The sequence below is a fragment of the Lepisosteus platostomus genome, chromosome 13 (genome assembly GCF_059453375.1).
Source record: "Lepisosteus platostomus isolate fLepPlt1 chromosome 13, fLepPlt1.hap1, whole genome shotgun sequence".
NCBI lineage: Eukaryota > Metazoa > Chordata > Actinopteri > Semionotiformes > Lepisosteidae > Lepisosteus > Lepisosteus platostomus.
Window position 1 is genome coordinate 31,679,648 of NC_142623.1, and position 17,745 is coordinate 31,697,392.

The 17,745-nt window shown below is 49.1% G+C and overlaps 2 protein-coding genes across 11 annotated transcripts in view; both read left to right on the plus strand.

Annotated features, from left to right (window-relative positions):
- ablim3 (actin binding LIM protein family, member 3) overlaps positions 1 to 5,461 on the plus strand; it is a 119,461-nt gene extending 114,000 nt beyond the window's left edge. For 9 of the 10 annotated variants that reach the window (XR_015926111.1, XR_015926109.1, XR_015926108.1 and 6 more), the window contains 2 exons: positions 406 to 2,379; positions 2,732 to 5,461. Coding sequence is in view for 1 of the 10 variants with exons in the window: in XM_088604171.1 (XP_088460297.1) it covers positions 406 to 413; positions 2,299 to 2,379; positions 2,732 to 2,845 (203 nt within the window). In the remaining 9 variants the exon portion in view is untranslated. The remainder of the gene's footprint in view (positions 1 to 405; positions 2,380 to 2,731) is intronic. The other variant, XM_088604171.1, reaches the window with a different exon arrangement.
- A 219-nt stretch (positions 5,462 to 5,680) lies between these two features.
- Positions 5,681 to 17,745, plus strand: part of afap1l1a (actin filament associated protein 1 like 1a) — a 42,321-nt gene continuing 30,256 nt past the window's right edge. The window contains exon 1 of the mRNA XM_088604169.1: positions 5,681 to 5,862. Coding sequence (XP_088460295.1) covers positions 5,847 to 5,862 — 16 coding nt within the window. The 5' untranslated portion in view covers positions 5,681 to 5,846. The remainder of the gene's footprint in view (positions 5,863 to 17,745) is intronic.

The window sequence follows — 17,745 nt, forward strand, 5'->3', positions numbered from 1 at the left end:
AGGTGTGTAAAATAGTTACCCTGTTCCAACAGGTATCAAAGTCATTCAGCTATTTAGTTAATCTTCTTTTATGACAACATTGCTAAGTTATAACGAGAAATATATGAGAATATATGAGAAATATCCCAGCTGCCACTCTCTCGTCCATGAATGCAAGCCCTCATCTCGGTATTCATCCTTACAACGAGGCAGCCTGGCTTGTACAGTTGGAACCAGATGTGATGTTGAGCAAGAAAGAAGTTCCATCACAACACGTTTACCTGTTGTTATCTTTTAACCTCCCGCAGTTTTATATGAATTATGGCCTTAGTCCGGCAAAGTGAAACACAGATTCGATCACCATTGCTGGGAGTTAAGCTTGAAGTAATCTTTTTTTTTTTCTTTGTGCTTGTGTCTCCCCCACAGAATACAAGGTAAGACAGTGTGCTTGGAAGAGGAGCCAATCCACTTGCAAAAAGACAGACGTCTGCCACCTGCCGGCCTCTCGAGACACCGTTTAAAGACCTTTCAGCAGGGCTTGACCTACACTTTGCCCATTCTTATTCTCGTTTGTCATTGCTGTGTGAGCAGCAGTGGACTCATCTTTCACTCATTTTGTTCTTGGTGTCTTGAAGCACTTTTTTAACCTCATTCACAGTAAAAAACACTTCAGAGCAGAGAGCTGTGACTGAGATTGTACAATCATTTCTAACTAAATTAGCCAAATGTAAATTCAAGCTTGGGGACACCAAAGGTAAGGTCTGAGGATCTTGCGAGTACTGGTAGGAGCTCCACAGGCTGAAGAACATTTTCTACACTAAGCCCTGGGGATCTATTGACTGAAGGGGTACAAAATGCGGTTGTGTGTGTTTGTCTGATTTTTTAACATTTGTTGCTTAGTAATGACTAACACACGGCCCAGGGTCAGTAGGATCTGACACAGTGTCCAGTGTCACTAAAAGGCGACTTCCTACCCAGGGTCAGTAAGGGCTAATGCCCTGTCCAGGGTCAGTAAGAGCTGACACACTGCCCAGGGTCTTTAAGAGCTGACTCCCTGCTTAGGGTCAGTTAGGGTCCTCAGCATGAGTAATGGCTGCTACTGTCTTGTTGTCAAGCTCTAGTGACTTTAGGAACAGCACAGGGAAGAAGAGTAAATCCACACAGTCTGAGCAGTCAATCTTGGCGAGCATCTACAGTTTGTCTGGCTGTAAGAGTCACTCTGATGACTATCCAGATAAAGATGGGACAGGAAGACATGTCAGGAATGGTCAATTAAAGTTATTTTTTTAAGTAACACTTAGTTTTTTGGTGCCAGCTTCAACATCAGTTTTAGCCAACAGCCTGAAAATGTAATTCATTCTCACCTTCCTTTTAATGAATCCAAATATTATTATTTCTTAAATGAACCTGAATATTTACCAGAAGTATTCATTCATGGCTGCTTATGTAACATAGTAATAGCTCGTACAATGGTGTCTCGCAGGTAACTATGGCTGTGTTGTACATGCAGTAAACAGTGTTTTCTGTAGAAGTCGGGGGTCAAACCTTAACTTGTTGAAATTAAAAAAAAACAGCACAATGGGTAATACAATTAATCCTGTTCTTATATAGACCCTTTCAGACATATGAGACATGAAATGGAGATTCTGCCTATGATCTTTAAAACCCAGGGCATTTCTCAAAAAGAGTAGGAATGTTACCCTGGCGTCCCGGCCAAATTTCACCCTGGCCTTTACCAATCATGGCCTCCTTATAATCCCCATCTATGAACTGGCTTCATCACTCTGTTCTCCTCCCCACTGATAGCTGGTGTGTGGTGAGGGTACTGGTGCACTATGGCTGCCGTCGCATTATCTAGGTGGGGCTGCACATTAGTGGTGGTGGAGGGGATCCCCATGACCTGTAGAGTGCTTTGAGTGGAGCGACCAGAAAAGTACTGTATAAGTGCAAGCAATTATTATTATTATTTCAATCCAGAGCATTCTCAAGGCACTTCACTTTACATATGCATGTAACAAAAGTCTAGCAAACACAAAATACAATGAAAACATATATAACGGGGAAATCAAAATAAATAGATAATTAAGTAACAGCCGTACAGAACACAGGTTCTAAGGCAAGATTTAAAAACTACAGAGAATGCATTTAAATATTTCATACAGAAGATGAACAGGTCTCACTGTTTACTAAACAGGATGTGATGAATAATAACCCCCTGCCTAGTAAGCAGTACATCTCTATACATTGTGTTAATTAGAGTGCCCAGAGGCCCGTGTTCATCTGTCCTGTGATCAGTGACCCTCCTGCCTTCCCTTGCAGATTTATCCCTACGAAACTTTAATAGTGACCACTAGGGGGCGCAACCGGCTGCCAAAGGATGTGGACAGAGCTAGGTTAGAGGTGAGTCCGGGTGTTCGCAGGTCCAACAGTAAGTGCTGCTTGTGGGGGTGGGGTTGGGGTGAGAAAACAGTTCTGATTAGGCCAGTGCTCACCATAACTCAGGATCCACATGTGCCAGCGCTGATATTTCTGAAGGAAGAAGGCTTAAGCCCTTCTCTCTTACTGCACTCTGTTTGCACCATCCCACTGTTCAGCTTTAAGAACCCGATTATCTTGGTTAGACCCAGAGCGAGCTGTTTCTCGGAGGTTTGGCGGTTGGCGTCACAGAGCTGAGGTCCGTCTTTATGACCTTTATGAGGTCCGTCTGTATGACTGCACACGGGCTAAACGTTGCTTTCTCCCTTGGCTTCAGCGACACTTGTCCCCCGAGGAGTTCTACCAGGTGTTCGGGATGAGCATTGTGGACTTTGACCGCCTGGCGCTGTGGAAGAGGAACGAGCTGAAGAAGCAGGCGAGACTGTTTTGATACCAGCGAGCGCCGACAGAGAGTGTCCCCGGGTTATTGGTGTCACGGCTGAAGAAAATGGAAACGCTGCATTTGGAATCGAAGCCAAACAGAGTTGGGCACAGCCCACCTAAAAGGCCCCCTTTGCAATTATATTATATAAAACATATTTTGCTTTCCTTTTACTCCTCAAAGTGACTGTGATTTCTGCCTGCGTCATTACCCATTAGCATCTGTGTTGAACGCTCATTACAGTTCGAAACTGGTCAGGCTGGGCCTCATTAAATCCTAACTTTGCAACAGCCGACACAAATGACAGAAATGTTGGCATTGTATCTGAAAGACTCTAGGAGAACAATGCCGAGTGAAAATCCTGCACATTTTCTGTACAACAAAACTTTAAAAACACTTAAGCTGAAATTGGAGGCGTTGCTCCAGCTCCCTTTAATTGCAATGAGGCTCAAAGTCGAAATAATTCCATGACTGTTTCAACAGCGTACTCTTAAAGAAAGCTGAAATAGACTTGTTACTGTTAAACTGTTTCTCTCTGGAGCTTGTAACTTCCATAGATTCAAAGCACGGAGTTCCGTTTTAGTGTGCAATCATGCGTTTTCCTAAAGACGTAAAACCAAAGTAAGATAAGGAGTTCTGTATGGGAGATGAAAAAAGTTGTGCACGCACAGATCAAGATGTGTCCACACTCTGGCAAATTGCATGGAGAGAAGTGCATTGCTTACCTTCTCAGACTGCAGTGCGGAGCTTAAGCACTGAATGTTATTTCCTTTGCAGACAAACTGAAGTGAACTCTGTTATTTGTTTTTCTGAAGAATGTATTTGAAGTTTTAGACAACTGTAGGGTGTGAACGACAGTACAGATGAGATGGTGGAACACTGCTGCTTTGCGACCACCCGTAGGTCACAGAGCTCTGAAAAGACCAATCCTCCACTGCAGGCTCAGGTGGTGTCACGTACTTACATGGTAAAATATCCACGCGTCCCAGGCTCAGAATAACACCTGAAAGAGGGCTGGGTCGCTTTTCAGTAGAGCAGCAATCCCTGGGCTTCAGGGGAGGGGGGTTAAATGAAAAAAGAAGACTTTATTTAGGGGTCCAGGCTTTGAACAACATAGCATAAAAATAACCAAATTTTCATAGTTTCTCTTCGGGCTGTTTAACACTGACAGATGTTTCTTAAGTCAGCCAGAACGTTGCCAGTGCAAATCAGGCTGTATTGACTTGCGGTCCTCTGAACAGTTGGTGTGCACTGAGCAGGGCAGTGTGCGTTCATGATGGGATTTCAGTGGGTGGCCCTCTCTGGTTGTGTAGAACCACAGTCCTGCGGGTATATACCGCTGGTCACTCCGCAATCATCAGCTCGTAAGGACGCACTAGAGATTGGATCGCTGCATTAAATGCATCAGTTCGTTAAGCCAGGAGAGCCCAACTGTGCTCCTTGAGAGCTGTAGGACGGTGATATTTTCATAGAAGAGTGGATGGATAAATGAATGGATCAGTTTATGGGGGGGGGTGAATGGATGAAAGGGTAGATGGGCGGATGAATGAATGGATGAATGGGTAGATGAATGGATGAGTGGATAGATAGATGGGTGGATGAATGGGTCCACGAGCGGATGAATGAATGGATGAGTGGATAAATGATTGGATGATTGGGTAGATGAATGGATGATTGGGTAGATGGGTGAGTGTTGAGTGAAGTACTTAACTGCCTAAGTGGTCACAATGAAAGTGTTCTCAGGTGCAAGGAGGAATGAGTTTAGTGCCTTTGAACCTTCCAATCAATTAATAACAGGACTTGACCCTTAATTGTTTACTCCACCTAACTGCTCAAAACCATTTGGTTGATTACCGATTACCTGAAGCCAAGATAGGACTGGGACTCCCCTGGTTGCCTGCCCCTGGTTTAGGGTTACCCAGAAAACCTGTGGTTCCCCAGGTCCAGAATCGGTCACCCCTGATGGATTTCCTTTTTCATTCTCTGTGCTTTGTTTCACTCCTATGCCGAATCAACACCTTGCACCGATGAACACCTGGGGGCATGGTGTGATGGGTGCGGGGTTTATGATGCACAATGTGAAGTCACTGCCCAAAGGGACACTGCAGTAACGAAGTGTCTAAGTAAGTCAGCACAAGCTGTGCTGTAACACATAAAGCCCATAGCTTACATAGCTTTAATGTGCTAGTCCATCAGTGGAACAGCCCTCCAGCCCTGAGTTAGACTTCACTGCTGTAGGAATATTAGGAACATTATTTTGCAAATGAATGTTTATCGTACAGTACATTTACCACGTAAACTGACACATTTCTAGACAGTTCCACCTGCAATATTAACCTGCCTTTTTCTCATGACGCGCACGGCCAGCGGTGTCTGTGGAAGGCAGAGTGTCCTGGAGTGTTACCTAACCTAACCAAGTGTCCAATGACCAAGCTACTTACCAGAGTAGTGTCTCTGTACTAAAGAAGTTAGTTACTACAAAATGGTATTTTTGAATTGTACATTTTTTTCTGTTTTCTTTTTGTAACTGTATACAACAACCTAACCGCTTTATTTAACTGTCAGTACTGTATCAACAAATGATGTATATCTTATATTTAAATAAAATGCTGTTTTCATGTGTAACAGCGTTTCAGAGGTGTTATTTTAAAAAGCAACGCCAAGCAAACGTTTCAATTATAACGCTTGCAAAAGCCTTGATCTTTTTTTTTTTTACCTATGTCTAATAACAGCCAGTTCCGCAAAATATTCGAGCGGATTACCTTACTGAAACCACAGGCAAAGGGAAAATTAAGTTCTCCTGTCGTTTGTAACACTTTGCGGATGGGTAAGGAGTTGGCACTAGGACCCGGCGGAGAAAGACTGAGGAAGTAGGAACTACTGGAAGTTCATTGACTGTATCAAACGGCATCTGTCATTAAACGGGACGCGGGACCTGCTGCACTCTATCATGAACTCCGGACAAAACTTTGGTAGTCTCTCCAGTTAAGGGGAAAATACACCAGCCGACATGGAGAGTAGCAACTGTAAGTAACCAAAAACACTGCGTGTTTTCTGCCTTTTTTCCCCCTAAACTTGTTGCTTCAAATTCTGTAGCAGCTTGCCTTTCTTGTTTGTTTTTTCATTATCCTTTACCAAAAAATCTTGGAAACGCTCCGTTGTTTATAACGATGTTGACGCAGTTTTAAAAATTCCGCTCGGGAGCGACAGGTGACGAGACAGTCGTTGCCCAGGATTGTGTTGGAGGTTGTGTCTCCCTCCCTTCCTGCGCCGGTCGCTACACGGCTTGGGGTACGTTTGACAACACCGTCTGCTGGAAATGTTTTCGGCAGTACCGCTGTAGAAACGACGAATTCGGGCAGACCCGTCCGGGCCGGCTGTAGGCGAGTCCCAGGTGTGGGTCGCTGACGCAGGGACTTGGAATTGGGAAGCGCGACTCGTAGCAGCACCTGTGAGCGACGGACGGGCGAGTCCGCTCGCAGCGCGCTGCTGTCGCAGGTGACCGGACCTGCCGCGGGACTTGAACGCGTGTGTGGCTGCGCCGAGTGCGTGCGAGTTGCCTCATAGTAATCATAACGGTAACGAAGTTTCTGTAGTAAAACAAAAGGGTCTCTAAAGTCTGCACTCGGGTTAATGCCGGCTATCCCTTTGCTTGTAGTGAACTAGGGCTCGCCTTTCTGTCAAATTTCCACCTTTATTTGAACTCCCATTGCGGCATGGTAGCGGGCCGGCTGCTCCGGCGAGTTGAGTCGCGGAGGCGAGACGCCCCACGAACGAAGCGTCAGAGCCGCTCAGGGCGAGATGATGCAAACTGCTGACCGGCCACTGCAACGCGCTCCGGGCACTAACAACGGGCCGGATCTTGGCGCTGTCCCCACGGCCACTGCCAGCGCCTAAAACATCGCCCCGATGAAACCGCAGCAGCCCGTTGCTGCCTCGTGTGAAACTTTGCCTCTTTTTGTGTTAACTTCAGTGCTCTCTCGGATTTGCGAGCAGATTTTCGTGCTCATTAAAACTGTGCGGAGGGCCTGGGCGAGGAGCGTCCCGCGGTTCAGAAAGATCAGTTTGCGTGCAGTGACACTTGACAGGGAGCTTTGAAGCCTTGTTTATAATAAGCGGAGCTTGACTTTATAAGGTAAGGATCTCTCCCTTGAGCGACGCGCAGTTCGGGGGCCTGTAGCTTTAAGATCCCCTCTCAATCTCATTGTTGTATCAATGCCTGGCTCCGTGTGATGGCTGTTTTATTTTAACTTTGGCAGGGATCGCCGCCGTGGGCGGGAGGTCCTGTATCAATTTTCCTGCCCTCACACGGATGCGCTGAATCTGAAGGCTTTTTTTCCTGAAACGGGGAGCCTACAGCATCTGACGTGTTTAAAATGTAACAACCTGCCACAACACCCCCCCCCCCCCCCCCCCCCCCCCCTCCATATCCCACCCCCATGAAACCAGATCTCCCTGGCAATCCAGTAAAAAAAAAAGAGAATAAATCTGTAATGGACAGTTAAAAGGGATTAAGACTGAACTGGGGAAGAAAGGGATATTTCCCTTTGTGTCTCATTGTTTGATATTTTATCTGCACTGATGGATTTCCTTGGCCAATCTCGAGAACGGGTGGCCTCCCGTTCTCCATTGTGTTGTGAACCGGAGACTCGACGAACAGACTTTCCTTCGGTGGTGTCTGCACCCCCTGGGCTGCGTTAAGACGGGCCTTGCCGGCTCCGGGGCCTCGCGGGTTCACCCTGGAAACCCACGAGGCGAGCCGGCTCTTCTTTCCTTCCTTCTTTTCTCCTGAGCGCCACCGAGAGTCCGCCTGGGTTTCTTTCTGCCCGCCTGCCGCCTCTCGGCTTCTCTGCGAATCGCGGGAGAAGATGGCCACGAACTTCATCCGCCCCAGAGCAGGAGGAAGCAACCTGGAACAAACAAACAAAAAAAAGAGAGAGGGCCAGATGTGGGATGATCGAGAGAATGAAGGGAGTTGAAAGAGAGACAGACACAGAGCTACAGGACAGGTTTTCTGAAGACCTGCGCAGGGTAGTTCCTCCCTCTAGCCTGGTGATTAATAGGACCTCACTGGAGACGGCTCTGTGTTCCTGCTCCCTTTCCTCTCCAGAAACGGGACCTCCTGGTGTGACTCAGTAGTCTGTGGGAAGCGGAGCTCTGCGCTGATGCGGCCGGCCTGTCGGGCTGCCAGCGTGACTCCGCACTCACAGGATGGGTGGGGACGGCTAGGAGGGCAGCGGAGTTTCCACAGCCGCGCGGCCTAGCAGGGCGGGGCGCGCGCTCTGAGAGTCGCAGACCGATCCACTGACCCACAAACCCCCTCCCCCTCCCTTCCTCCCCCCCCCGGCTCCCTGGAGGCCTCAGACTGGAGCTGGGGACTCTGCGACCGCTTCCTCAGCTCCGGCGAGCACCATCTCCTTCCCCTTCCCTTTCCCCGTCCCCTGCCGGAGCAGCAGGTGAAGGCCGGGGCCTCGCAGGCCTGTTTCCGCCCCCATCGCCCCTCTTGGCTTCATCCGCCATCCGCTGGAAGTCCTTCCTTCAGCCAGGTCTGTTCCCCTCCGTGCAGCCCCGATTCGCCAGGAAAAAATAAGAATCAGAGATCTGTTTATTTTTAACCTCCCCCTGTCTGCTTTTAGTAACCGGACGGCCGTGCTGTTGTTATATATATATATTTTCTTTACACGCCGGTTCCTGTTTAGATGAAGTTAGCCGAGGGCGGAGACAGTCATCGCCTCAGGATCGCAGCTAGAGGTACAAAACTCAACGGCGAGCACGGGAGATCCGCGCAGGGGGTGACTAAGAGAGACCGACAGACTGGGGGGTGATTGCTTCTCGTCTGTCGCCAGTCTCAAAATCGCACCAAACTGATACCTCACCCAGCGCTGCGTTAGCAGAATCTCTCTCTGTGTGGAAGCAGAACGTGGAGTTGAAAATCCCGCCCTGCTTGTCCCCTGATGCTCTGCTAGCGGCTCTGTGTTAGCTACAGTCAGGCAGCTCGGTGGGGCACCTTGTTTTGAAGTGTCATCCCCTGTCTCTAAAGCGTACAGTAGCTGTTTATCTTCCCAAGCAGCAACTCCCTCCAGGGCCTTCCAGCTTTGAGCCCTGATTTCTGCAGGTGGCTCAGAGTCGATCCATCTGGTATTGAGTTTTTTGGCAGAAGTGTTTTTTTTTTTTTATTTGGTAAGCCCCATTCCGTGAAGCAGGTTGTCAGTGGAATGTTTCTGAGTGGGGAAATGACATCACCAGTAAGTAGCCTGTGCCCATTCCAGGACGATCCGGAGCTATTCCCTTCCTTTGTGTTTCAGGATAACCATATTTCCTTCCTCAACGCCCAGCGGCAGATAACCACCAGCAACCTGATGCTGGAAACAATTGCTTATTATGCTGTGCTTCCCAGAGTTTGTTTTTATTAATAATAACAGTAAGAAGAATAGGACATTCTTCTAGAATGCCTTTAAAGGCAATCGTCTCAAAGTGCTTTGCAATACACAAAACACACATTTCGTACTTTGCTTTCGTTTGATCACAAAGCTGAATGCAAAGTGGGTGCAGGATCATCATATATTAAAATAATCGCACACAAAAAACGATTTTCTGAAAAGTTATGTTTTGCGACTTCAAAGTGAAGTTGTGTGGCTGAGTCCCAGGTTGATTTTGAGGTGGAGTTCCACAGCTTTGGGGTACAGCGACACGAGGCCCTGCACCCATAGAGTGGAGATGCACAGTGGGGTCACACAGAAAACCCGAGTCAGCTGATCAAAGGTCATGTGGAGGGGAGTGAACAGACTGAATGTCAGCTAGATCCTGGGGAGATCAGGCATGTGGAGCTTTGAATATAAGCAGAAGGATCTCAAAATTAATTCAAAACCTGACAGGAAGCCAGTGCAGGGATTCCAGGATAGGAGTGATGTGATTTCTTACACATGACCTGTTCTCAAGGCTAAGGTTTGACAACAACAGTCAATGAAAAAGTACTTTGGCTTTAAAGCATCTGATGTGGGCTTGTCTGTTACCTGGTTAGATGTTGAGTTCTGAACTTATTACAACTTATGTGTAGTTTTAGAAACCCATGTAAGCTGTGTAGAGCAATAATCCATTCTTGAAAAAACACAGACCACACAGAATGCAGCCTTGCAGTATTTCTCTGTGCATAGGTCTGCAGGCTGCAAAGGAACAAGCAGTGGTTAATTTAGGGCTGAAAGGCAGAAAAAAAGTGTTTTGTTTAATTTTTCATGTTGAGCCACTCCTGAGGGCTAAGCAGCTGAAATGTTGTTTTATTGTTGTAATGTCTTGCACATGAGGCTCAAAAGCCTGTCCACAATACACGGAGGTGACATCATTGGTTTTCTGTAACTGATGGTACAAGCCTAACGGTATGAATGTTTTGTATTTAAATTTGATAAGACTGTGTTATCCAAGATCTTGCATACCTAGTGCAATTGGCGAGTACTGAGACGTCTGCCTCGGTCAGATTTAGATCTGGACTGTGTGCACATGTTGGGTGGGTGAGTGTGAAGGGTGTGGGATGCGTTGAAGAAGAAATCTCTACAGAGGCCAGTCATGGGGATGCAACACTCCATTATTCTGATGGATTGAAATATGTTTATTGTTCCCTTCTGATAATCTTCATGATTCCTAAGCATATGGAAAAGCTTAACATGGAACAAGTGATCTTTTGTCTTTTAAAGCCCTATCATAATGCAGAACTCAAGGCTTTATTTAATGCAAATCTGCGTCCGTGCCGTGTTGTGAAAAAGGTCTTGCTCGCTAGCCGCTGTGCAGGTCTTGTAGAATGCGCCGGTACCCAGCATGCCTCTGCCCTGTGAGATGAATAGAACTCCTGTCCGTGTCCTGATCAAACATTCAAACAAATTCCAACATTTGCATGCTGAGGGTGGCCGTATGTAGCATGTCCTGAACTCCGGACACGAGTGTGGGTTTGCACAAGTGATGGCAAACAATAGAGGTCAGCTCTTTTTGTAAAACAAAAAAGCTTGGTTTTGAAAAAGTCAAATGACAGTCTTGGATCACACTGCTGTATTAGCTAATGGTTCGTGCTGAGAGGTGACGGGGAAGAGCTGCCTGTCAACAAGCTTTCCCAGCACTATCGGAGCCCCACAGAAGCAGCTACACAAACACACGGCCTGTTTGTTTAACAAGCCTGAGCGTGTCCGATAGGGATTCTCACATGAAAGCCTGGCTGCCTCAGCTCGGCCGTGCCTGACTGTCACTGTGCTGTGCTCCTCTGCTGGAGGCATCCAGGATTGCTGAAGAACAGTATAGCTCAGAGGGAACAGGAGGCAGTTCTTTACTTAAAGAGTTGTCGGAGTGTGGAACAAGTGCCATGTTAAGAAACAGCTGGATGAGATCTTGGGATCAATGAACTACTAACGACCAAACGGTCGAAAGGTTACTAATGACAGGAGGGCACTCTTCTGTTCTTATGTGCAGACTAAGGGCACATGGTGTGCTCCAGGCTTGACGTGTGTCTTGTGTTTCCCTGAACTGGGGCAGAGGGATTAACAAGGACATCCGGGAGTGGAATGGGTTGTTTTAGCATTCCCGTTCCAGTTCTGGGCAAAGTCCACCGGGTTTGAGAGGCACCCCTTCCCCGGAGGCTGCTATATTCCAGGCTGTATCTGAGGGTTCTCACACAGACACAGCCTGGTGGTGCAGGACAGGGTCGAATTGAGCGCCGGGTTAGAGCAGGAAAACTCCTTCCACCCTCTCTGTTTCACAGTAGTCCAGTCGACATCTAACCGATAAGAGCCCGCTCAATGCAGCGATTGAAAGGGCTGGTTCCATCACAGCCCCGCCGTGGAGGGGGCTGAGGAGTAAACTGGCTGACACAGAGGATTTAATTAAAGCTGTATGTGTTGAAAAGCAGTCTGGTTAACGCACCATCACCTCACTGCATTTTATCGTTAATAGTTTGCGGAGGGAGAGAGAGAGGTAGGAAATCCTTCTGGGAGCTGGTAATGTTTATTTTATCTCCACGAGCTTTTGTTTGTAAAAACAACAGCGCAAAACGAGGAGGCCGTGCGATACAGCCCCCGCCTCCCCCCGGAGGGTTTCGATGAGGTTTCCTCAGCTGCGGCTGTCGTGCGTCTAAGTTAAGGCCGGTACCTGCCTTGTCCTCCCCGCTCCCAGGTGGCGGCGCCACCCCGGCCCGATTGGGCCCCCCTCCTGGTTCCGGGAGCTGGAGCGTGCGCTGGGAACAGCCCGGAGGACCAGCGAGATGCTGGAGCGCTTTCAGACGACTCGCCAGCTGTGAGGTCCACAGCCCAGAGCTGTCCCAGATAAGCCGTACAAAGAACCTCTTATTTCTGCATTCAAAGACGGTGTCTGTGAATCCACAGCACAGAAAAAAACTCGGGAAAATGTTCTTAATTCGTCATAAGTCATCTATGATTTGTTCCCGAAATCGGGGGGTGATTTATTTTAGGATCACTGTAGCCTGTGACACCTGAGTTCCACACTCTCTCCACTTAGGTCAGGAAACTCTCGTTTTGTCAGCGAGGTCCCTTCAAAAGGGGCTGAGCACAGTACGTGGAGTTTGCAAAAGATCATGGCGAAGTGTGAGAGCCCAACTGTGATTCACTGCGGCGCGTGCGAGTCTTTAATTTAAAAAATGAATATGGTTTAAGAGCCGTCTATAACAGTCTGGAGGGGCTGATTGTTGGAAACCGTGTGTTCAAGTTTAAAAGAGCAGCCTTGCTTCTATCTCAGGGGCACAGATCATGTAATTGAGGGCATTCGCCTGGTGTAATTGAACCAGGGAGCCAGGAATCCCAGCAGTCCCTGTTTATGTGGTGGGGAGGCCGAGCTCTAAAAATGCAGCACAGGAAACCGAGACAAAGCAGCTACTCTTCTGGGCCCAACAATAGCTGAGGGGGCTTTGCTCAGACTTGACTGTGGCCGGAGGGCCTTTTTTTTTTTCTTTTTCCCTAAAAAAGAAACTTGAAGAAAATCAAGAGTTTCAGCGACGCATAGCTGCCTAATGAAATCATCGAGCCGGCAGTGGGGTTTTTATTTTAGATAAGCCATATGAATAACGAGTGGAGGGCTGAAGAGTGCCTTTGTCTGGGCGTGTTGAGTTACCCCTTTGACAGAGTTTGCAGGGGAAATCAAAAGCACTAAGATGGAGGGGTGCAGAACCGGTCATCGATCTGCACTGAAGCCCGAGCTGGACTGCAGGAGCCCGCCGCCCTCCTGCGGACCCCCATCGCAATTGAGAGGGCCCGCCGCCCTCCTGCGGACCCCCATCGCAGTCAAGAGGACCCGCCGTCCTCCTGCGGACCCCCATCGCACCCGAGAGGGCCCGCCTCCCTCCTGCGGACCCCCGTCACAACCGAAAGGGCCCGCCTCCCTCCTGTGGACCCCCATCGCAGTCGAGAGGGCCCGCCGTCCTCCTGCGGACCTCCATCGCAGTCGAGAGGGCCAGCCGCCCTCCTGCGGACCCCCATCGCAGCCGAGAGGACCTGCCGTCCTCCTGCGGACCCCCATCGCAGCCGAGAGGACCCGCCGTCCTCCTGCGGACCCCCATCGCAATCGAGAGGGCCCGCCTCCCTCCTGCGGACCCCCATCGCAGTCGAGAGGGCCCGCCGCCCTCCTGCGGACCCCCATCGCAGTCGAGAGGACCCGCCGCCCTCCTGCGGACCCCTATTGCAATCGAGAGGGCCCGCCTCCCTCCTGCGGACCCCCATCGCAGCCGAGAGGGCCCGCCGTCCTCCTGCGGACCCTGTGCTGGACTATATGTTGCATTTGTGCACTTCTTTGCACAAGAGGGTTGGAACGAGTGTGGAACGAGCACCCCAGACACTCCTGGCTTCTTTTCACGGGTTAAGCTGGATAAAGCCTGACAGAGATTCTTGGACAGATTCGCTAAATGGTCTGTCATCTTTCTGATGTTCTATTCTGTCCACACGTTTCTGCAGTGATCTCCCATTTAAAAACAACTCAGATCCCAGTATATACATTAGCACATCTGGGCAAGCTCGCAGGTCAGCATCAGGATTTGCCCCAGACAGTTAGGCTGATGAATTCATAGTTGACTTTATGCACTTTACGCCGTCCTCAGGAATTATGGCCACTGCTGGTGCTGTGTGACCTGGATACTGGGTGTTGATAGCAGGGCCGTTAATAAGTGGTAAATGCTTGAATAGTTGTAAGCAAGGTTCTTCTTGGGAAGAAATAAGGGGGGGCCTTGCCCTTTGATGTTGAGCGGGGGTGGGGGAGCTGGTGCCTCGGTTGCTGTGAAACTGGAGGCGGCAGGACTTCAAAGCCACCCCGCCCCCAGTGGAAGTGGAGCTGGGCTTCAAAGCCAGTTAATGGACAAGCAGGTGAAGTGCAGCACGGAGCTCATCGGTCTCTCCCGTGCTCCGCTCAGATCTCTGACCTGCGAGGACCAGCTTCAATTACCGGCTGCTGCTGCTGCTGCTGCTGCTGCTGCTGCAGCACGGGGAAATGAGCCACTCTCCCAGGCATGACCGTCCCTCTGTGTGATTACGGCACGACCGGCCCAGGCAGCTCGTTAAAACCCTGTGTCACAAGATCTGTGAATTCAAACTGCGGCTTCCAAAGCTGCCTAAGACACTTCCCTAGTATCGAAACAAAAAAGGCCTCTGTGCATGTGCTGTCCGCCATTCCAAACTCTGCTTTCCCTTCTTCCCACTTTGGAGCTGCTGCAGGGAGGCAGAGGGTTGGGGAGGTTTGGGAGAGCTGGAGATCCAGTTCCTCCCCGGTGTGTCAGCCATCCTAAACCAAACAGCTCCTTCCTCTGCAGGGGAGGAGGACTTCCTTGCCTGTCTGTCTTCAGCAGCATGTCCCCTGTATTGTGCTTTTGTTCATGCCTGGAACTGAAAACGTTTGTCTAGTTCTGTTTTGATGGGCTTCCCAGACTCGTCCCACTTGTTGGCTGAGCTGCACTGTACGATTTCAGGTGCCAGACTATTTAGAAGAAACCGGCTGTATCTGAGCGCAGTGGTGGCCACTGTGCGGAGGAGTGGTCAGGGCTCCTGGACGTGCACCTGGAGGTTTGTGGGTTCAAAACCTGGGTGCGGAGCTGTTGCTGTATCCCTAAACTAAGGCCATTGCTTGGGTCGCTCCAGGAAAATTCCCAGCTGCATAAATGGATACAAATGTTAGTCTGGTCAGGAGTGTTGGCCAGATTAATTATTAATATCGTCTTAACGGTCCTGTTTTTCCTGTTTCTTGTTTTGTCTGTGTGTGTGTGAGGCGATGGTATATGGTGCCATAAGGGTCTAGGCAAGAGTAAATAATTAACTTATTTGAAAAAGATAAAAGAAAAAGGCATCACATACACAGTCGAGAAAGATTCTGAGCTAGCCGACAGGCTATAGCAAAAAAAGAAACAAGACCAGATTTGACTGGAGAAACAGCCATTAATTTAAATACAGAAACTGACCAGATTTTTTTGCTGTGCAGGAGTTTTTTCCATATCCATTTTGCCTGTTAAAATGACTTAATTGTATAGCAGAAGTTTCTGTTACGTCTTGTCTTTAAAGCCTTGCACTGCTAGCGGAGGGTGTGGTTTAAAATGGTAAAAGGTTTTAAATGGTGACAACCAGGATAAAACATGGTTATAGAATGTAGTTCAGATGGGGAGCTGCGTCAGCATGCAAAGGAACAAGTAAAAGGTTTATTCCATGCTGAAAAGAGAGGAAAGAAAACAATGTTTTGGCTATGGAGCCTTTTTCAGGTGTAAGAAAGACAGGGCAGTCAGCAAAGATAATAGATCTGGGGAAAACACAAGCCAGGAGAGAGGAGGAGGCGGGAGCAGGGGGAGGCAGAGTGGCCAGTCAGGTGGTGCGAGGCCGAGAGAGGTGAGGAGAGGGGTGAAACTAAACCTACAAATGAACAGAGGATTGGAAGAAAACAAGTCTGTCGTTGAGAGAAGGGGGAAGTGTGAGCCAGGTTTCAGGATCATTTTAGTTTCTGATGTCTTTCTGCAATAGGAGTCAAGAAACCCTTTTGAGAAATCATCATTCGGAGAGATCATCATGGCCATCCGAGGTGAAATGAGAATCTATGGGTTTGCAGAAATCTTTCACCTTAACACCCCTCACATGTTCTCTGAAGCGGTCTCCCAGCGCTTTCTCATTTCACCTCTGACGGCCATGATCACACTGATCTCTCCGTCTGCGTTCTTGAAGCACAGATGCCCCCTGCCGCAGCTCTCCAGTGCTCCTCCCCACTCCGGCCCTCTGCCCCGTGGGGGCTCCGTCCGGATGACGGGCTCCAGCAGCGCTCGTCCCTGCGGCTTGGCGAGAGGCCGTGAGCGGAGAAGCGGGGGGGGGGGGACGCCAGGTGCTCACGTCAGGCTTGCGTCTCCTGTCTCGCTCGCGCCATCCCCCACGGCAGCTCCCTTGCTCCCCCCTTTCCCGCCGCCAAGGTGGGCGGACGCAGGCTTCAGGGGCGGAGCTGGCCAGCAGGGATGTCCTCCTGGCGCGTCCCGGCGACTCGCCCTGCCTCATCCGGGGTGCTTGTCTTCCTTGAAGGAGGCAGATTCCATCGCCTCTTCTCCTGCTCTCCTCTGGAATACCTGCAGCGCGGTGCACACCTGCCCGACCCCAGGAGGCCTTCCCTGAGTCGCGCCAGTCTGGTGCATGCTAGGCCGCACGGCCCGTCTTCGTACCCTCGGGGACTAAAATATAGAATATAAAATAGAATATAGAATATAAAAATATAAAATAAGTGTTTCTACTGGAGTCCACCAGGGTTCCACATTGCTCCACTGTGATGCGGAATGCCAGCCTTAACCCCAGATATAGGCCCCTGATATTGACGCCTCTTGTCCTCTTTGTCACCACACACTCATCATTCTACCGCCCCAGAAGGACTAAAGGTCAAATGTGTTTGTGAGGCCTGGGGCGTTCAGAAAACCGAACCCCATCTGGACATCTGAAATGTTTGGGGTGCTGGCCTGAATGCTGGCAGATGGGATGTCTTATCTTCCTCTGGGAGCAGGTGCCATCGGACATCTTGAATTATGAGAGTGGCTCCTATGGGGCTCCAGATTGACAGGGGGTTGACCTGCCTCATTCCAGAGTTTCTAAGAGGACAGGTGAAGTTTAAATCATTTAAACGTCACTGATGTGTTTTTGCTACTTTTACTTGTCTCTCTGCCCCATTCCTCAACCTGTGGAGCCCCGATCCAGTGCTCAGTGGCTACTGTCCTGCAGGTTTTCTCAGTGTCCTTAAATCTCCAGCTCCTCGAGCACAACTTGTGCAATTAAGCAATGAATGAGTTCAAATAGGCAATTAAGGGCTCAGAGGGACAGAAAACCACAAATCCTCTGGCCCTCCAGGACTGGACTCTGGGAGTCCTATCCAGCCTCCTTGGTGTAGAGGCTTCCGTAGGAAAGGATTGATTGTTAAAGACACAGCTGAATGACACGATCATGATAAAAAAACTGCTCATTCCTGGTATCTCAGCAAGAGAGTACATACAAACTCCACGTAGAAGGAGCTCCCGTCTGGGATCAAACCCAGGACCCAGGAGCTGGGAGGCAGTTCAATAAGCTGCAAATAACCAAAGGAGCAAGTGACCCCGCATGGCTCCTGGAGGGGCTTGTGCCTTCTGGGTTTATGTTACAACCTCAGTAGTCAATTAAACAATTCACCAGACTATTTTCTAATTATCAAATATGTGAGATATTTCTTAAGGTCTTTGGCTGTCGTAAACTGTAACACAGGACATCCACTGCGTTAAAGGTAGTTACCTATAAATCGCCTCAGAGCCTGGTTAGATGTTACAATCAAGCAGCTAATGAAATAATTAGACCAACTACATGACTGAGAATGTGGTTGGAACAATAGCCAGCAGGCCCCACGCCCTGCAGGAGCCCAGTCTGAGACCCCTGTTAAACAGACTTATCCGCTTCTGA